This window comes from Raphanus sativus, chromosome 2 (genome assembly GCF_000801105.2).
Source record: "Raphanus sativus cultivar WK10039 chromosome 2, ASM80110v3, whole genome shotgun sequence".
NCBI classification, from domain to species: domain Eukaryota; kingdom Viridiplantae; phylum Streptophyta; class Magnoliopsida; order Brassicales; family Brassicaceae; genus Raphanus; species Raphanus sativus.
This window is the reverse complement of record NC_079512.1, coordinates 21,539,388-21,554,186: the sequence shown is the minus strand read 5'-3', so window position 1 is coordinate 21,554,186 and position 14,799 is coordinate 21,539,388. Positions and strand designations below refer to the sequence as shown.

Genomic DNA, 14,799 nt, shown 5'->3' with positions numbered 1-14,799 from the left:
GACCACATGCTTAAATCATGATATAGTTTTAAATAGTTATTTACAACTTTCATAATTTGTAAGTGTGAAAAAGTCACTTATAATTAGTAAACGTAAAAAAAACAAAGGCAAAGTATATATGTTTGAAACAATCGGACCACTACTATACTTGAAACAATTTATTTGTGAGACATAACACTCAAATTCTAAACTCTTAGACCGAATCGCCTCTGCCTTTGCTGATACCAAGTCAAGGCCTCAAGATACTCAGCCTCACCGAAGTCAGGCCATAGAACGTTAGGAAAGTAGAGCTCAGTGTAAGCAGATTGCCATAAGAAGAAGTTACTGATCCTTTGCTCTCCGCTCGTTCTAATCAATAGGTCAGGGTTTGGGAACTCACTACAGTTTGTCATCAACTCTTTCTCCATCACATCCTCGTCAATGTCCTCTACTTGGATCAGCCCGTTTTTCGCCTTCTCTGCAAGACTTTTGCAAGCTTGTAAAATATCAAATCTTCCACTATAGTCTATTGCTATAATGAGATGCTTCTCTTCGTAGCTCTTTGTAGCTTCCTCTGCTTCTGTTATCAAACCTAGAAGCGACTGGGAGATTTTTGTTCGGTTTCCAATCACCGAGATCTTGATTTTATCACTGTATGTATAAGATAATCAAAACCATTTTTGTTATTGTTCTTTCTTAAAATTAAAACTTCATATTTTTGTGTGTTGCTGAAAAAATGTGTTTTCATATAAAGAAATAGTTTATTTCTCACCCTTTTTATATTATTTTTAGAAAGCTAGTCGAGTTTGGGTTTCCCTAAATAATAGAAACTTAAAAACTATATACTAATAGCTTTTAATAAAAGGATCAAAGTAAGATGTTGAGTACCTTTGGAAGAAAGCCATCTCAGACCTCAAATGTTTCTCAAACAAGGCCATCAGGCCGTTAACTTCATCCTGATCAAAGAAAACAAAAATCAAGCTCAAACGAGATGTAAGAAAAGTTATTGCAATGTTTTCACAAAGTTATCTTTCATTTTCATCATTACCTCAGGTCTTGCCCAATTTTCGGTGGAGAAAGCAAAGAGTGAGACAGTGTTTATCCCCATAGCGAAACAGTCTTTAGCATTCTCGATAAGCCTCCTCGCTCCGGCCTGGTGACCTTCCGATGTTCCGAGTCCTCGTTTCTCCGCCCAACGTCTGTTTCCGTCCAATATAATCGCCACGTGCTTTGGCAGTCTCCGTCGTTTCTCTTCCTCTCCCATTGTACCACTACATAAAGTTAAGAACAAGCAAAACTTTGTGGCCTTCATATAACAAACATGCAATTCTAGTAGAATGTTCGAGATCCAACTTGAGACCCGTTTATCCATAAAACACTTCTCCGTTTTTTAGGGTTCTTTCAAATTGAATGTTTTAGGTTTTTGTTTTGTTTCACAAAGATATATTATTTATTTATTTTAATATGCTATGTAGAGACAATGTTTTATATATTTTTTTCAATTATATCAAATCAATGATATGTAAACTTCAAGTATGTTTGATATATTCAATTAATAGAGAGAGGTTAGGTATCATTTTTTTTTTTTGAAACACAGGTATCATATTTCTAAAATGTACTAAAACGTACATTTCTTTAAAGCTAAACTAAAACATACAACTTCAGTTACATTTGATGAATTCAGTTAGATATTATATTTTTAAAATTTGTGGACTGTGGAATATTAAAAATGCAACTTGAAATGTGAGGGATTTTATTTGAGTAAGATGTATCGGCATTGATTTTAAGGACAAATAACCACGTAGTTCTATCAATATGGACTCACACTCTACAATAAGACGAAAACTGTCAAAAAAAATTGGATAAATCAAATAGTTTTCTTAATTAGGTTGGTAGAAGAACATACATAATTTGCTACTCCAAAATACAGGGGTGGTTAGTTAAATATTTCAGATTAGACTCAAGGAGACTGTTCAATTTACCACAAACTATACTATAATTAATTATTAAGGAGCTCTTAACACGTAAAAAATATGATTAACAAAAGCAGACGTACCCTTTCTCGTTATTCTCTTCCTCATCATCGAGTTGAGAAGCTACGAGTTTAATGAATCTGAGGATGTTTTTGAAGGAGAGATGAACACTTAGACGCCGAGTTACGAAGATAACAGGGATGATAAGAAGAGCAAGACAAGTGAAAACAACAGAGACTATATACACCATTTGTTCCATTTCTTTTCCTTTTTTCCGAATTGAAGCACTCGGCTATGTACTTAAAGAGCTTCGCGTTCAAAGACGCTCATGATCAATGTAATGGTTTCTCTCTCTCTCTCGCTCTCTGGCTCCTCTAGATGCTACGCAAAAACAGGTCATACGTATTTAAGGTTAATAAGATCTTACGACACTTGAAAAACGCTAAATGGTTTCTCACGTGATTAGTAAAAAGATTGGCATCCCAAGTAGGGAAAAATAAGATGTTTTATAAAAAGTATGATGTTAACATTTTACATTCGTCAGGAAAAATTGAAGGTATGATTCGTACTGATATAGTCATGCTCTCACATTTTGTTTGCATGTATATAGAGCCGTGTCAAACATTTATGATTACGGAAAACGGTTGAAAATAAAATATCTCAACATTCTTTTTTATAGAACTACAATAATAAATACTATGTTAAAAACACCAACAAACTAAATATACATTCTAAAACATAATTTTTTTCTTTGATATATATACAAAATTGGTAGAGGTGTTTTTCTTCCCAACTGTTAAAAAGAAAAGAATAATCAACGAGCTCCCTTGTTTGTAGTAGAAGAGATGTTTAGGCAAGCATTAAAGGTTAGTTGAAAAATGAAACGCACACTAGCATGATGTTCCAATTAGCCTCTTATACGGCCCAAAAACCGTAAGGCTGTCGACGATTATTTGTGACTTGCTTTTAACTGAAAAAAAAGGAACTCGTGTTTGGAGTTCTCTCATATAAAAAACACATGAAATAGTTAGTTCGTATATAAGGATGGCATAGCAATCAATTAAATCAGTGTGTAATCATATATTGGTTGGAAATATTGATGTTTTAAAAAGTATTTACTAGGTGTTTTGCTTGCACCTCTAAATTTTTTTTACATTTTTCGTTGTGTTAGCCTATTAGGATGTCATTAAGTAGCTAGGGATGCACATATGAAATACTACTATCAATTTTATTATTTATGATTTGATTTGTATTTTACAGAAATTTAATATTTTCTAATATGAATATTTGGTCTTTTGGATATTCAAACTTTTTTATAAATATTTGTGAATATTTATAATATTTTATCGATTTTGTTTTATCCATCTATTTATATAAAAGTCGAAATGAAGCAGATATATGATTCTATTTTTTTATTATTTGTGATCTATTTTATTTTTAACATATATTTATTTGTAATATTTTCTTTGATTCGAAAACTTAGTGATATCAAAATTTTTGGGTCGAATCAAACGAATCGAATCAAACGAATAATTAATCAAATCAAAATTAACGGATAAAATATTCAGCTCTATCAATCCATGGTGTATAAATTAAATATAAATCTATTTTATTAAATTAGGAACATGATCTATCCAGCATTTATTCAAACTATTATTTTCCTTTATTTAGAGATAAAAATAATTAGAATAGATAATGATTAAAATTTATACACAAATATGATTACGAAGAAAAGTACAAATATAATTACAAAAAAACACAAATATGAAAATTATTTAAAGAGAAAAATAAAAAATATAACCGGAAGAGCATGTTAGAATCTAGTAAATGTGTTAAAGTAAGACAATCTGAATGAAGCTAAGGTGTTCGAAGGATCATAAAAGTGGACCATTGTGGTGAATATGTAAAAAGAGAAGAGGAAGATGACGAGACACGCAGCAGAAGAGAAAGGCTCGCTGTGTATGCAGATCTTTTCAGAGGAATGTACTCGAGGAGATTCTTGCAGGAATGGTTTTCAACATGTTCTTCTCACTGAGTTTCTATTGTTTCTCTATATGCACAGAGAGGTCCGAACACCCGTTGCGTGGGGTCACAAATATGATACAAGTTCCAGGTGAGATCAAGTAAATATCACAACGACATAAAAATACAAACAAGTATTGTGTATATTGATATCAAGTGGTAATGCTTTACATGATCAAAATACTTTTTCAGTAGATAGCTAGAAGCTATATGAGATAAAAGATTTATTGATCATTAGCTTACACATGTTTTCTCTGTATTGTATTATGTCCATCTTATTCAAAGTCCTCTCCTTTGCATTTACAGATTGATTAGTACAGAAAAGAGACAGAGTAGATTCCGCTCTAGACAGGAGACCGCTTCTTGAGTTTCTTGGCTATGCCTGCAAAGTACTTACCATGATAATTTGCCTGCTGAATCTCCAGCTCAGTCGGCTCACGCGACCCATCAGCTGCATAAGTCCCTGACCCATAAGGTGAACCACCTTTCACCTCTCCCATCTCATACATCCCTTTACCAAACGTATACCCTAACGGTACAAATATCATCCCATGATGAGCCAGTTTCGTCACCGCCGTCAATCTACACACAACAACAAAAAAAAACAAATCACTTTGCTACTTACTACGTTCTTCAAACATTGCTTTATGTACTATACTTACGCAGTGAGCTCTTGGCCTCCACCGTGGAACCCCGTGCTCCAGAAGATCCCTGCGGGTTTCCCGGCGAGTGCCTGTGAGGTCCAGAGATCGTTTGTGTTGTCAAAGAACGTCATGACCTGTGACGCCATCACTCCAAACCTCGAAGGGAAACCGAACATGAACCCGTCGGCTTCACCGAGCTGCTCCCCTTGAATCTCCGGCACATCGTCTGGTCTTGGAGCGGCCTGCACTTTCTCGAGTATCTTCTCAGGTAACGTCTCAGGTATCTGCCAGAGCGTTGCCTCCACGTCTGGAACTTCGTTTGCTCCTCGGAGAACTTCCCTTGCCATTGTCTCCACGTGGCCGTGCAGCGAATAGTACCTACGAGGTAAACAGAGAACTCGTCAAAACCAAACCGGTATGATAACCGGTACAGAATCTTGACCGTGACAGATGGACTCAAGACTCACACTATATAAATCTTGGTGACAGCCATAGCTTAAAGCTTCGGGCAACAAACTAGGATTCTTGTCCCTGAGACGAAGACTTCCAAGATCTGTGTTCAATTTTTCCAAATTAGAATCAGAGACAAATATAACAAGTTCTAAGAAAAGAACTAACCTTTCTGGAAGAGCCAAGCCAAGGAGGAGAGGAAACAGATTGAGGTTCGGAGTTAGCTTCGTGAATGATCAGGAACATATGTAGTTTATGAATGTGTTCAGGTTCGTTGAAGATGATGATGATCTTTTGGAAACTGTGGCTGACATATGACATGGCTAGAGTTTTGACCGACCATTTTTATTCGATCACATGGGCTGATCTTCAAGCCCAATTAAATAAGAAATGAGTCCAGACAAACGCTGAACCTACCTCGTGATTAATGAAATTTGTCATATATTTAAGAACAGTTGTCAAGTTTTCTTTTTGTTGACAAACAACTACTACACTAAGAAAATGGACTCGCCGATTCAGAAAACTAAACCGGAAATATAGAATTGACAGAAAGTATAGCCGAAGAAAAATTTGTGCAAATTTGTCATCATTATATTTTGTGCTTTTAGTATATATTAAATCTTGAAAATAGGAAATAAAATTTTACCGTACTGAAATTCTTTAATGTGTACAAAAAAACTGATCATTCTTCAGAGTACAACATCATTTTCACCAATTAAAAACGATCTATCGCAAAACCTACATCAGAGAACTGCAGGATCTTCAGGCATTCCATTGTCCAAATCAACACTTCAGATTCAACATATAAAGGTGATAGGCTTCTTCAAAGATTCATCGGACTCATCATCACATCGGCTGAACCAGTCATTCGACAATACCGTCCTTGACCTGTAAAAGCATCATGTTGTACCCTATAGATTGCCAAGATACTTCTGATTGTGTGTTCTCATGATGTTCCTTCACTGATAATTATGCCTCAGTCCAAAGTGTTCTTTCTACTTCAATTACCCTTAAAATTTCCTCTGGATTCTCATTTTTGTTGGTATAAATGTTATCACTCATGTTCTTCCAAATATACTACATAATACATGGGAAATAGCTGAAATCCTCATATTTTGGAATTTCCAAAAGAAATAATCCAAACCAGTAAAAAGAAAAGAGGCCGGGTAAATGCCTGAGTTGGAAGAAATCCTAAAAAAGCCAGTCTATAATGCCGGTTGACACTTAAAAAGAACATAATTAGTGGTTTCCTTCTTTTCCCTGCCCCAGAAATACTATACTGTAAGTCACAGTCTAGTTCACAAGATTTCAAATTCTTTGCCACTGGTAATATACCTGATAATATTTGTCATACAAAATGTTTCAATTTCGGAGAGCATTTCAGTAATGAATAATTTAAGAAGAAGGTAACTAATTAATCATTTTATAATAACACTAAAGAAGTTAGTAAATTTTTAAAAAATTTAACAATACACATCAATAAAATTTCAGATCTCTTAAGTAGTTCTTAAATAGCTTTTAAAAACAAAAATCTCAACACTATCCTTTGTCAAATTCTTTTCATTTATTAAAAATTTTATTGGGAAACTAAAACTTATAAATATAATGTTTATGATATTTTATGAATTTATAATTTTTTCGGAATTCAAAAGTTCATTTATAAACATGTAACTAAATTCATTGAATATAAAATTTTATGTATATTTAAAAAGGTCTTCCTAAATATGAATGATGTTTTATTTAAAAAATTGAATATATGTATATTTAAGAAATATTATTCAGTATCAGCATCTATTTAAAATTTATGAATATATTTATGTATAATATTTTTTTATAAAATTTAGATACTAAATTGAGGAAAGTTTTCCTAAAACTTAGGAAGATGTTATATATAATTCAAATTCAGTAAGATATTCATAAATGTATTATATCGCTCTGACTGTCTACAACTAATGGGTCTTATACGCCTGATCATTTGGTTCGTGGACTCCACTCCATGTAATAGATGGTCCATTAATTTTTTCGGAAGTTTGGAAGATTTGTTTAATGATCCTACAATTACTATATGATCTTTACATGTGTTTTGGTTTCACTTACACGATACCACAAATGATTTCTCTCAATATGTCATTCATTCTTTGTAGCTCTTTCTGGATGTGTACCTAAAAACATAAGTGCATTTTGGTGACCTAGGTAACCAAGCAATCTTATAAACCTTTTAACATATTCTACCATATATCACAAACCAGCATGTTACAATTATTTTCTATTACAGAACATAACATCCTCGTTACTCTCCAAGATCGTAAACCATGCTAGTGTGAGTTTGCACATGACTTCATTCTTGTCTAATTTTTAGGCTCTGAAACAACTTATAACATTCTAACCTCCCACAACTCATGGGTCTCATATGCCTGCTCACTCATCATGTGGGTCTCATTATCTATGTGACGCTGGTGCATTAGAAATGTTTACTGATCTTTCAATTACCACATGACTTTTTCCTGCATTTTGATCTCACTCATACGATATCACAAATTACTTCTCGATAAATCATTCATTTTTGACTACTCTATCTCAAGCACGTTTAAATCTACAGTTCTTTCTTGATATATGCCTGAAAAAATAAATATATTTTGGTAACATAGATAATCGATAAATTATTTTAAACCCTTTAATATACACTCCCATATACCACAAACCTGAGAGCTAGAGACTCATATTAGGATTAATTATCCGGAAATCTTTCAGGATGATATTGAATTATCAGTTCAGGAACAACTGAATTGGGGAACGAATTCTTCGTTAATGGAGATAATTGTAGTGACCAATTCAGTGGCGGACCCACGTACAGAGGTATGGGGTCACTTGACACCACATAAATATTAAACACTAAAACTGCAAGCTAGAATCAATTAGTGACTTTGGCGTATTAGGTTAAAGGGCTAACCAATGAACCCACAGAACCTGGGTTCAAACCCTTAAGCGACCCTTTTTTTTTATTTCTGCCTTTCATTATGACCCTACTAAAAAAAGATTCTGGGTTCGCCCCTGGACCAATTCCTGGTCCAGTAAGTCCATTGCCTTTGAATTGTCGGAGCGTTATATATGAAAGTTTTCCTAAATACAAGATTTTCCCTATTTTAAAGTTTTGAGAATATTGTCTAAGAATAAAGATGTTAGGGGAAAGAAAAAAAAAGAGTATTTGCACTCCATGCACACAAAATCCACCATATTTGCACTCCATACACAATATCCCCTCAATTTTCCTCCCCTCATCTTTACCATTTTCCCCCTATTCTATGGTGTCCCACTTATTTTAGGATATTGAGCAAATTAGCTTATAGAAAAAAGCAAAGTTAAAAAATTAAAGAAATAAATGAAAACAGTAATATAGTATATATTGTAGAAATGATGAAGGATGATTTTTGGGGGTTAAATAGTTCATTATAATTTTTTTGATGCATATTGCTATATATAGTGCTGGCCTTGATACCAAGCTTAAAAAATTTTGAACTTTCTGCTTCACATATATAATGAACTAGTTGATAACTCGCGCCCATGCGCGGGGTAAAATTCTCTAATAACGTTTACTTGAAAAATTTATGTCATATATTATAATTTATATATAATATTAGATCTTGGATATAAGATTGTTAACTAAAATGTCATTAATGTGAAAATGATGATTTTTAAAGCCCATTATATTTATTATTGGACTTTGAATTACAATAATTAAAATATGTTCCACACAAGAAAAAAACATGGTATATTATTATCTTGTTAAAATTTAATATGACTTTAAAAGTCATTAAAGGCATATGTTTATATTGATTGCATTCATATATTGTATTTCTATGTTAACTATAAATCATGTGATATTAAGCTTAACCGGCTTCTTTCCCAAGTTATACAGATTTTTCGTATTAGGAATATAGATTATTCGTATAATAATATTATTTGCAATTAAGCACATATTTCAAGTCCCTCTTACCAAGAAATAATAAACTAATAATTAACACCAGTAAAATCAAATTTTATATCTTATTGTTGTATAATGATATACCTAGAATATCTTCTATGTTCAAAATTAAAATATTCAGGTTTCAATACATTTTCAATATAAATTTTGAAATTAACGTATTTATATATTTTTAGATGGCATATAGTTTAATTTAAACAATATTAAAAATATATATATATATGATTTGAATATTTATTGAATGATACTTCATATTCATATGATTTTATGATCATTTGTATTTTTTTATAACAGAAAAGTAAAACAATGTTCACAAAATTTTCACTGTCACACTTTTAACAGTTTTAGTAATTTATAGTCTTTTTAAAAATTTAAAATATAACATATAAAAAAACTCTAAATTTTTAATTATTTGATTAATTTGATTATTTAAGAGTTTTAATAATATAAATTAAAAAAGGGATTGAGGATGCAAAAGATTATTATCAAATTTTTATTAGTCAAAATGATTAATCGTCATATATATGTTAATCATTTTAGGTAATTCTGTATCTTTTATTTAAGAAAATAATATAGAATATATATTATGCATTAATAATCTATTTGATAATTAATTTAATAAAAAATTAATATATATTTAAATTGATAAACCTATTTTACTAAAGATTCTGAAAATCATCTTGGTGATAACACGTGGCTACACTCAAAGGTTGTAATGCTCTTCGATTAACATATAAGAGATTAATCGGCCGTGAATTTTCATTAACCCTTTGTGGCACAGTGGTAAATGTCGCAGAAAATATAGTTCAGAGTGATGGGTTCGATAATTTTACAACAATTATTATAAAAATCAAGCTATGATAGAAACTCTATAATTTAATAAGCATGATAGATTAATAAATTTCATCGACTCCAAGTTGGACCATTATAAAATATGACATAATTCAATAAGAGAATAAGATAATAATTTTTTGAAAATCATTATGTTAATATATGATCCCAATATAAACATAAATTACTAATTAAGGTATAAAATTTACAAATATATTAATATATTGTACAGTTTTTAAATACTTAAATTGAAGTCTATCTTTAATCTTTCTAAATATTTCAAATATATATATATATATATATGTTACTTTTTCATTTTAAATCTAAAAAATGCAATTATAATTATGGTATGTATTTTTACCAAATAATCAAATAAAAACAACATAAATTTTGTATCTGTAATATGTACACTTTAAAATTAATTTTTAAAATTTTTACATAGAAGCATACTTCAAAATGTATAAACTTAAAGAAGAAAAATTTCTGTAAATTAATAACTCTATAATATAATAAAATATCAAAGTCTCGTTATTATTAATTTATAAAGTTTTTACTGTAGATTTAACAAATATACTAGATCAACAAAATGTTAAAAACAAATATTATTGATATGTTTCCTTAAATTAACATTCCAGAATCTATTTGGTCAATATACAATGATGCCACTTGGGAAAAAATATCATAAAATATCTGGTAATACGTTCATTATAATTAACAAGTAAGGAAACCAAATCAATGGAATTTTATTAGGATTTGTTTCTTCACACGGTTTAGGTATAAAATATACTACTCATGCATCATTTTATGTTAATCTCCATTAAAATTGAAAAACTAGATAGTAACATATAATTCTTTGCATAAGAAAAAGATGGTGAAACGAGCATCTTCCTTTTGTCTCCTCTCATGTGTCGTTGTCTTGTTGTTCAGTTTAGTCTCAGCAGTCCCAGATAATCGTCAAGATAATCAGGTACACTAACTTTTATAAGAGTTAATAATATAGTTTGTTTCCACCAATCACGTTTTATTATACATGTCGAAGATAATGATGATAATATTCGATGAAGGTGTACATTGTTTACATGGGTTCACTTCCGTCCCGACCGGACTACTCACCAATGTCGAATCACATAAGCATTCTTCAAGAACTGACCGGAGAAAGGTGTGATTACATTAAACAATTCTATTAATCATTTATTAGTTATCATAAGTCCACGTTAAGAGGATTCTAACAAGTGATGTACACACACATATCTATACTCTAGTTCGATGGAAGGTCGTTTGGTGAGAAGTTACAAGAAGAGTTTTAACGGGTTCGCCGCCCGACTCACCGAGTCAGAACGAGAGCATATAGCCGGTGAGTGATCTACAATCGATCGAGTTGTGTCTATAAAGGTTCCACCGAGTCCGACACACTTATGTTGAAATGGTATTATAAAGTTATTTAATAATTAATTTATGCTTTGGGTAGAAATGGAGGGAGTTGTGTCTGTGTTCCCGAACAAGAAGTTACAACTTCATACCACTGCGTCTTGGGACTTCATGGGGTTAAAGGAAGGAAAGAAAACAAAGAGAAACTTGGCAGTAGAGAGTAATACTATTGTCGGAGTCATCGACACTGGTGTTTGGCCAGAATCAGAGAGCTTCTCGGACAAAGGCTTTGGTCCTCCTCCAAAGAAATGGAAAGGTGTTTGCTCGGGCGGCAAAAACTTCACTTGCAACAAGTAATTCTCCAAAATGTCTCTCTTATAATATTAGTATTTTTTCATTCAAAAAATTATATTAGTATTACTGATTATAAAGAAAGACTGATCTCTCTAAGTTCCCTCTTAGAGTATTGTATAGATTGATGTTTTTTACAATGTTTTTCAGCAAGTTGATAGGAGCAAGAGACTACACAGGCGAAGGCACTAGGGACCTCGATGGCCACGGTACACACACAGCGTCCACAGCTGCTGGAAACGAAGTTGCGGGGGCAAGCTTCTTTGGAATCGGCAATGGAACGGCGAGAGGGGGCGTTCCAGCTGCTAGGATCGCTGCTTACAAAGTCTGCATCCCGACAGGGTGTACCTCAGAAAAGATACTGTCTGCGTTCGATGACGCCATAGCAGATGGTGTCGATGTCATTAGCATATCCCTTGGGGATGAACAAGCAAACCCGTATTACAAGGACGCCATTGCAATCGGGGCTTTTCACGCTATGGCCAAAGGGATTCTCACTGTGAATTCAGCCGGCAATAGCGGTCCAGATCTGAAATCGGTCGTGGGTGTAGCACCATGGATATTAAGTGTTGCAGCCAGCACAACGAACCGTGAGTTTCTCACCAAAGTTGTTCTCCGAAACGGCAAGACACTTGTGGTAAGTATCAAAGTAACATTCTCATTCATATCACAATAGATCTTCTTTGTCTCTTTCAGACTTTTGTTTTTGTCCTAAACAGGGGAGATCAGTGAATGCTTTTGATCTCAAAGGAAAGGATTATCCTCTTGTCACAAATGGATCTCTGCTCGAGGGAAAAATATATGTGAGCAGATATCCATTTAGTGATGAAACAGCTGTTGCAACCGTAGTAGAAGACAACAAAAACTACGCCTCCGTTAGCCCTCGTCCCCTGTCTGCTCTATTACTAGATGACTTAGAGTCTCTCCGCTCTTACATTAACTCCACAAAGTAACAAACGATCTTTTCACTGTTTTATATGTTTTATATTTTCTTAAGAGTCTTTGTCCAGATATGTATGTGTTTGTTTTCCTCAGGTCCCCACAAGGCACTGTTCTTAAAACTGAGGCAGTCTTTCATCAGAGAGCTCCTAAAGTTGCTTCCTTCTCTTCTCGCGGTCCAAACCCTATCGCTGTTGACCTTCTAAAGGTAACATATCTTTTTTTTTTTTAAATATTTATTTTCTTTTTAAAACCAGTTTAACAGAAATGTTTGATTGAAATGTAGCCGGATATAACAGCACCAGGAGTGGAGATTCTCGCTGCGTATTCACTTTTGAGTACACCATCTGTAGATATCGACCCGAGACGTGTGAATTACTCTGTTATATCTGGAACTTCAATGTCTTGTCCACACGTTGCTGGCGTGGCTGCGTATATCAAGACGTTTCATCCTGATTGGTCTCCATCCACGATTCAATCTGCCATCATGACAACTGGTAACGCAAACCTCATATCCAGCTTTTGGTTTCTTGTGACACAAGTGTAACCTTTTGGCTGATAACTCTCTTCTTATGGTGTCTCTTAATTGACAATTGCAGCTTGGTCGATGAATGCCTCAGAAACTGGAGCTGCATCAACTGAGTTTTCTTATGGAGCCGGCCATGTCGACCCAATAGCAGCTCTAAATCCTGGACTTGTCTATGAACTGGACAAAGCAGACCACATCACCTTTCTCTGCGGCTTGAAGTACACTTCCAAAAAACTTAAACTCATTACCGGTGAATCTGTCACTTGCACTGGAAAGACCTTACCAAGAAACCTCAACTATCCTTCAATGTCGGCTAAAATTTCGGAAGCTAATAGCTCCTTCACCGTCACTTTCAACAGAACCGTCACCAACGTGGGTACCCCCAACTCTACATACAAATCGCAGATTTTTTTAAATCGCGGGAGTAAGCTCAGTGTCAAGGTTACACCTGATGTCATGTTTATGAAGTCGGTGAAGGAGAAGCAGTCTTTCACCGTGACTGTTTCAGGCAGCAATATCGACCCAAAGCTGCCTTCCTCTGCAAGTTTAATATGGTCTGATGGCACCCATAAAGTTAGAAGCCCCATTGTTGTTTATACTAGTGGCTGATGAGGCCACATGCATTTGACATCTTTCTACCAGTCCATCATATATCTCTTCCGTTGCAATAAAACCAACATGTTGTTGTTATGAATACATTTTTTATAAATAAATCAATCTTAAATTATTATTTTTATATGAAATATGTATATAAAATTTAAATTTAGTTTTATGACTATTTTTGATAAAAAAAAAGATTTTTAGTTAATTAGATTGTTTTTTTATATATTTTAAAGCTGATAAAAACATATAGGTTCTCGTAATATAACAGACTTCTAATTATTCTCAATAACTTGGTCATTACTTTTCTTTTCTTAATATATTGGTATCTATGTTTCCAAACAACATTATACACATTTTTATTCTGCTATTTATGTTTCTAAACAAATCTCAAATATACTTTAGATACAATTAGAATAAGATCCGCAGTTTGCACAAAGTGAGTTTAGAAATTTGAAAATAGGAAAATGGACATTTGCCCAGTTTTTTAGGTTTGTTTTTTTCCCTACAATTCTCAAGTTTTTTACTATTTTTTTGTCAACGAAGTTGCCAAGTTTAACCATATTTATATGTGATATTAAATTTATTATTGTACTATTATTATGTTGTTAATTGTATTATTTTGGGCATGAAAATGTATATTTCTATTTTTCCATATTGACAGAATTAAGATTTATCATTGGACCGATCGAATGGGACATATTATTTTACACAAATATACAGAACTTAAAAGCAAACACATAAGATGCAAAATAAATATATGATTTTTTAAAAATTCAATATGCGATTCGGCTTTGTATTTAAACCACACTGCTTTATTATATTATTGTTAGAGGACCTTCTTATTTGCAAATTTGATATATAGGTTATTATATGTAATGAAATATATGTCAACCACCTATATACATTAAGAAAATATGTAGAATATAAATTATGGTTATTTTTAGTATACTCACTCCGCGCAGAACGCGGGTAATCACTTAGTATATTATTGTTAGAGGACCTTCTTATTTGCAAAGGGTTAATAGTAATCTGGCTGATTTGCTAGTCGGAAGATGATGGTATCGTTAGTAATACTTATTATGTAATTTATTATTATACTATTATTATGTTGTTGATTGTATTATTTTG

At 32.8% G+C, this 14,799-nt stretch overlaps 3 protein-coding genes and 1 pseudogene across 3 annotated transcripts; 1 reads left to right on the top strand and 3 right to left on the bottom strand.

Moving 5' to 3' along the window:
* Positions 1-67: 67 nt before the first annotated feature.
* Positions 68-2,462, bottom strand: LOC108840608 (dehydrodolichyl diphosphate synthase 5-like). Its single transcript, XM_056992625.1, has 3 exons — positions 2,036-2,462; positions 1,028-1,250; positions 68-935 (listed from the first exon to the last, which is right to left on the bottom strand). The coding sequence occupies exons 1-3, from the start codon at positions 2,209-2,211 to the stop codon at positions 825-827; spliced, it is 510 nt and encodes a 169-aa protein (XP_056848605.1). The 5' UTR covers positions 2,212-2,462; the 3' UTR covers positions 68-824.
* LOC108840625 (dehydrodolichyl diphosphate synthase 5-like) lies at positions 186-693 on the bottom strand. The gene is made up of 2 exons (XM_018613460.2): positions 689-693; positions 186-630 (listed from the first exon to the last, which is right to left on the bottom strand). Exons 1-2 carry the CDS (start codon positions 691-693, stop codon positions 186-188), a joined length of 450 nt encoding a protein of 149 aa, XP_018468962.2.
* A 1,633-nt stretch (positions 2,463-4,095) lies between the features above and the next one.
* On the bottom strand, positions 4,096-5,391 carry LOC108827437 (probable NAD(P)H dehydrogenase (quinone) FQR1-like 3). The gene is made up of 4 exons (XM_018600836.2): positions 5,237-5,391; positions 5,086-5,171; positions 4,637-4,996; positions 4,096-4,556 (listed from the first exon to the last, which is right to left on the bottom strand). Exons 2-4 carry the CDS (start codon positions 5,109-5,111, stop codon positions 4,319-4,321), a joined length of 624 nt encoding a protein of 207 aa, XP_018456338.2. The 5' UTR covers positions 5,112-5,171; positions 5,237-5,391; the 3' UTR covers positions 4,096-4,318.
* Positions 5,392-10,682: 5,291 nt separating this feature from the next.
* LOC108836271 (subtilisin-like protease SBT4.8) lies at positions 10,683-13,743 on the top strand (annotated as a pseudogene).
* The last annotated feature ends 1,056 nt before the right edge of the window (positions 13,744-14,799 follow it).

Bases quoted from the DNA above. Each gene is read 5' to 3' on its own strand.
- LOC108840608 (XM_056992625.1), bottom strand. From the start codon at position 2,211: ATGGAACAAATGGTGTATATAGTCTCTGTTGTTTTCACTTGTCTTGCT. The intron at 1,251-2,035 runs GTACGTCTGCTT...AACTTTATGTAG, and splicing joins GAAGAGAATAACGAGAAAGG to TGGTACAATGGGAGAGGAAG. The intron at 936-1,027 runs GTAATGATGAAA...TTCTTTGATCAG, and splicing joins AAAATTGGGCAAGACCTGAG to GATGAAGTTAACGGCCTGAT.
- LOC108827437 (XM_018600836.2), bottom strand. From the start codon at position 5,111: ATGGCTGTCACCAAGATTTATATAGT. The intron at 4,997-5,085 runs GTGAGTCTTGAG...TTTACCTCGTAG, and splicing joins GTCACCAAGATTTATATAGT to GTACTATTCGCTGCACGGCC. The intron at 4,557-4,636 runs GTAAGTATAGTA...TGTTGTGTGTAG, and splicing joins GGAGGCCAAGAGCTCACTGC to ATTGACGGCGGTGACGAAAC.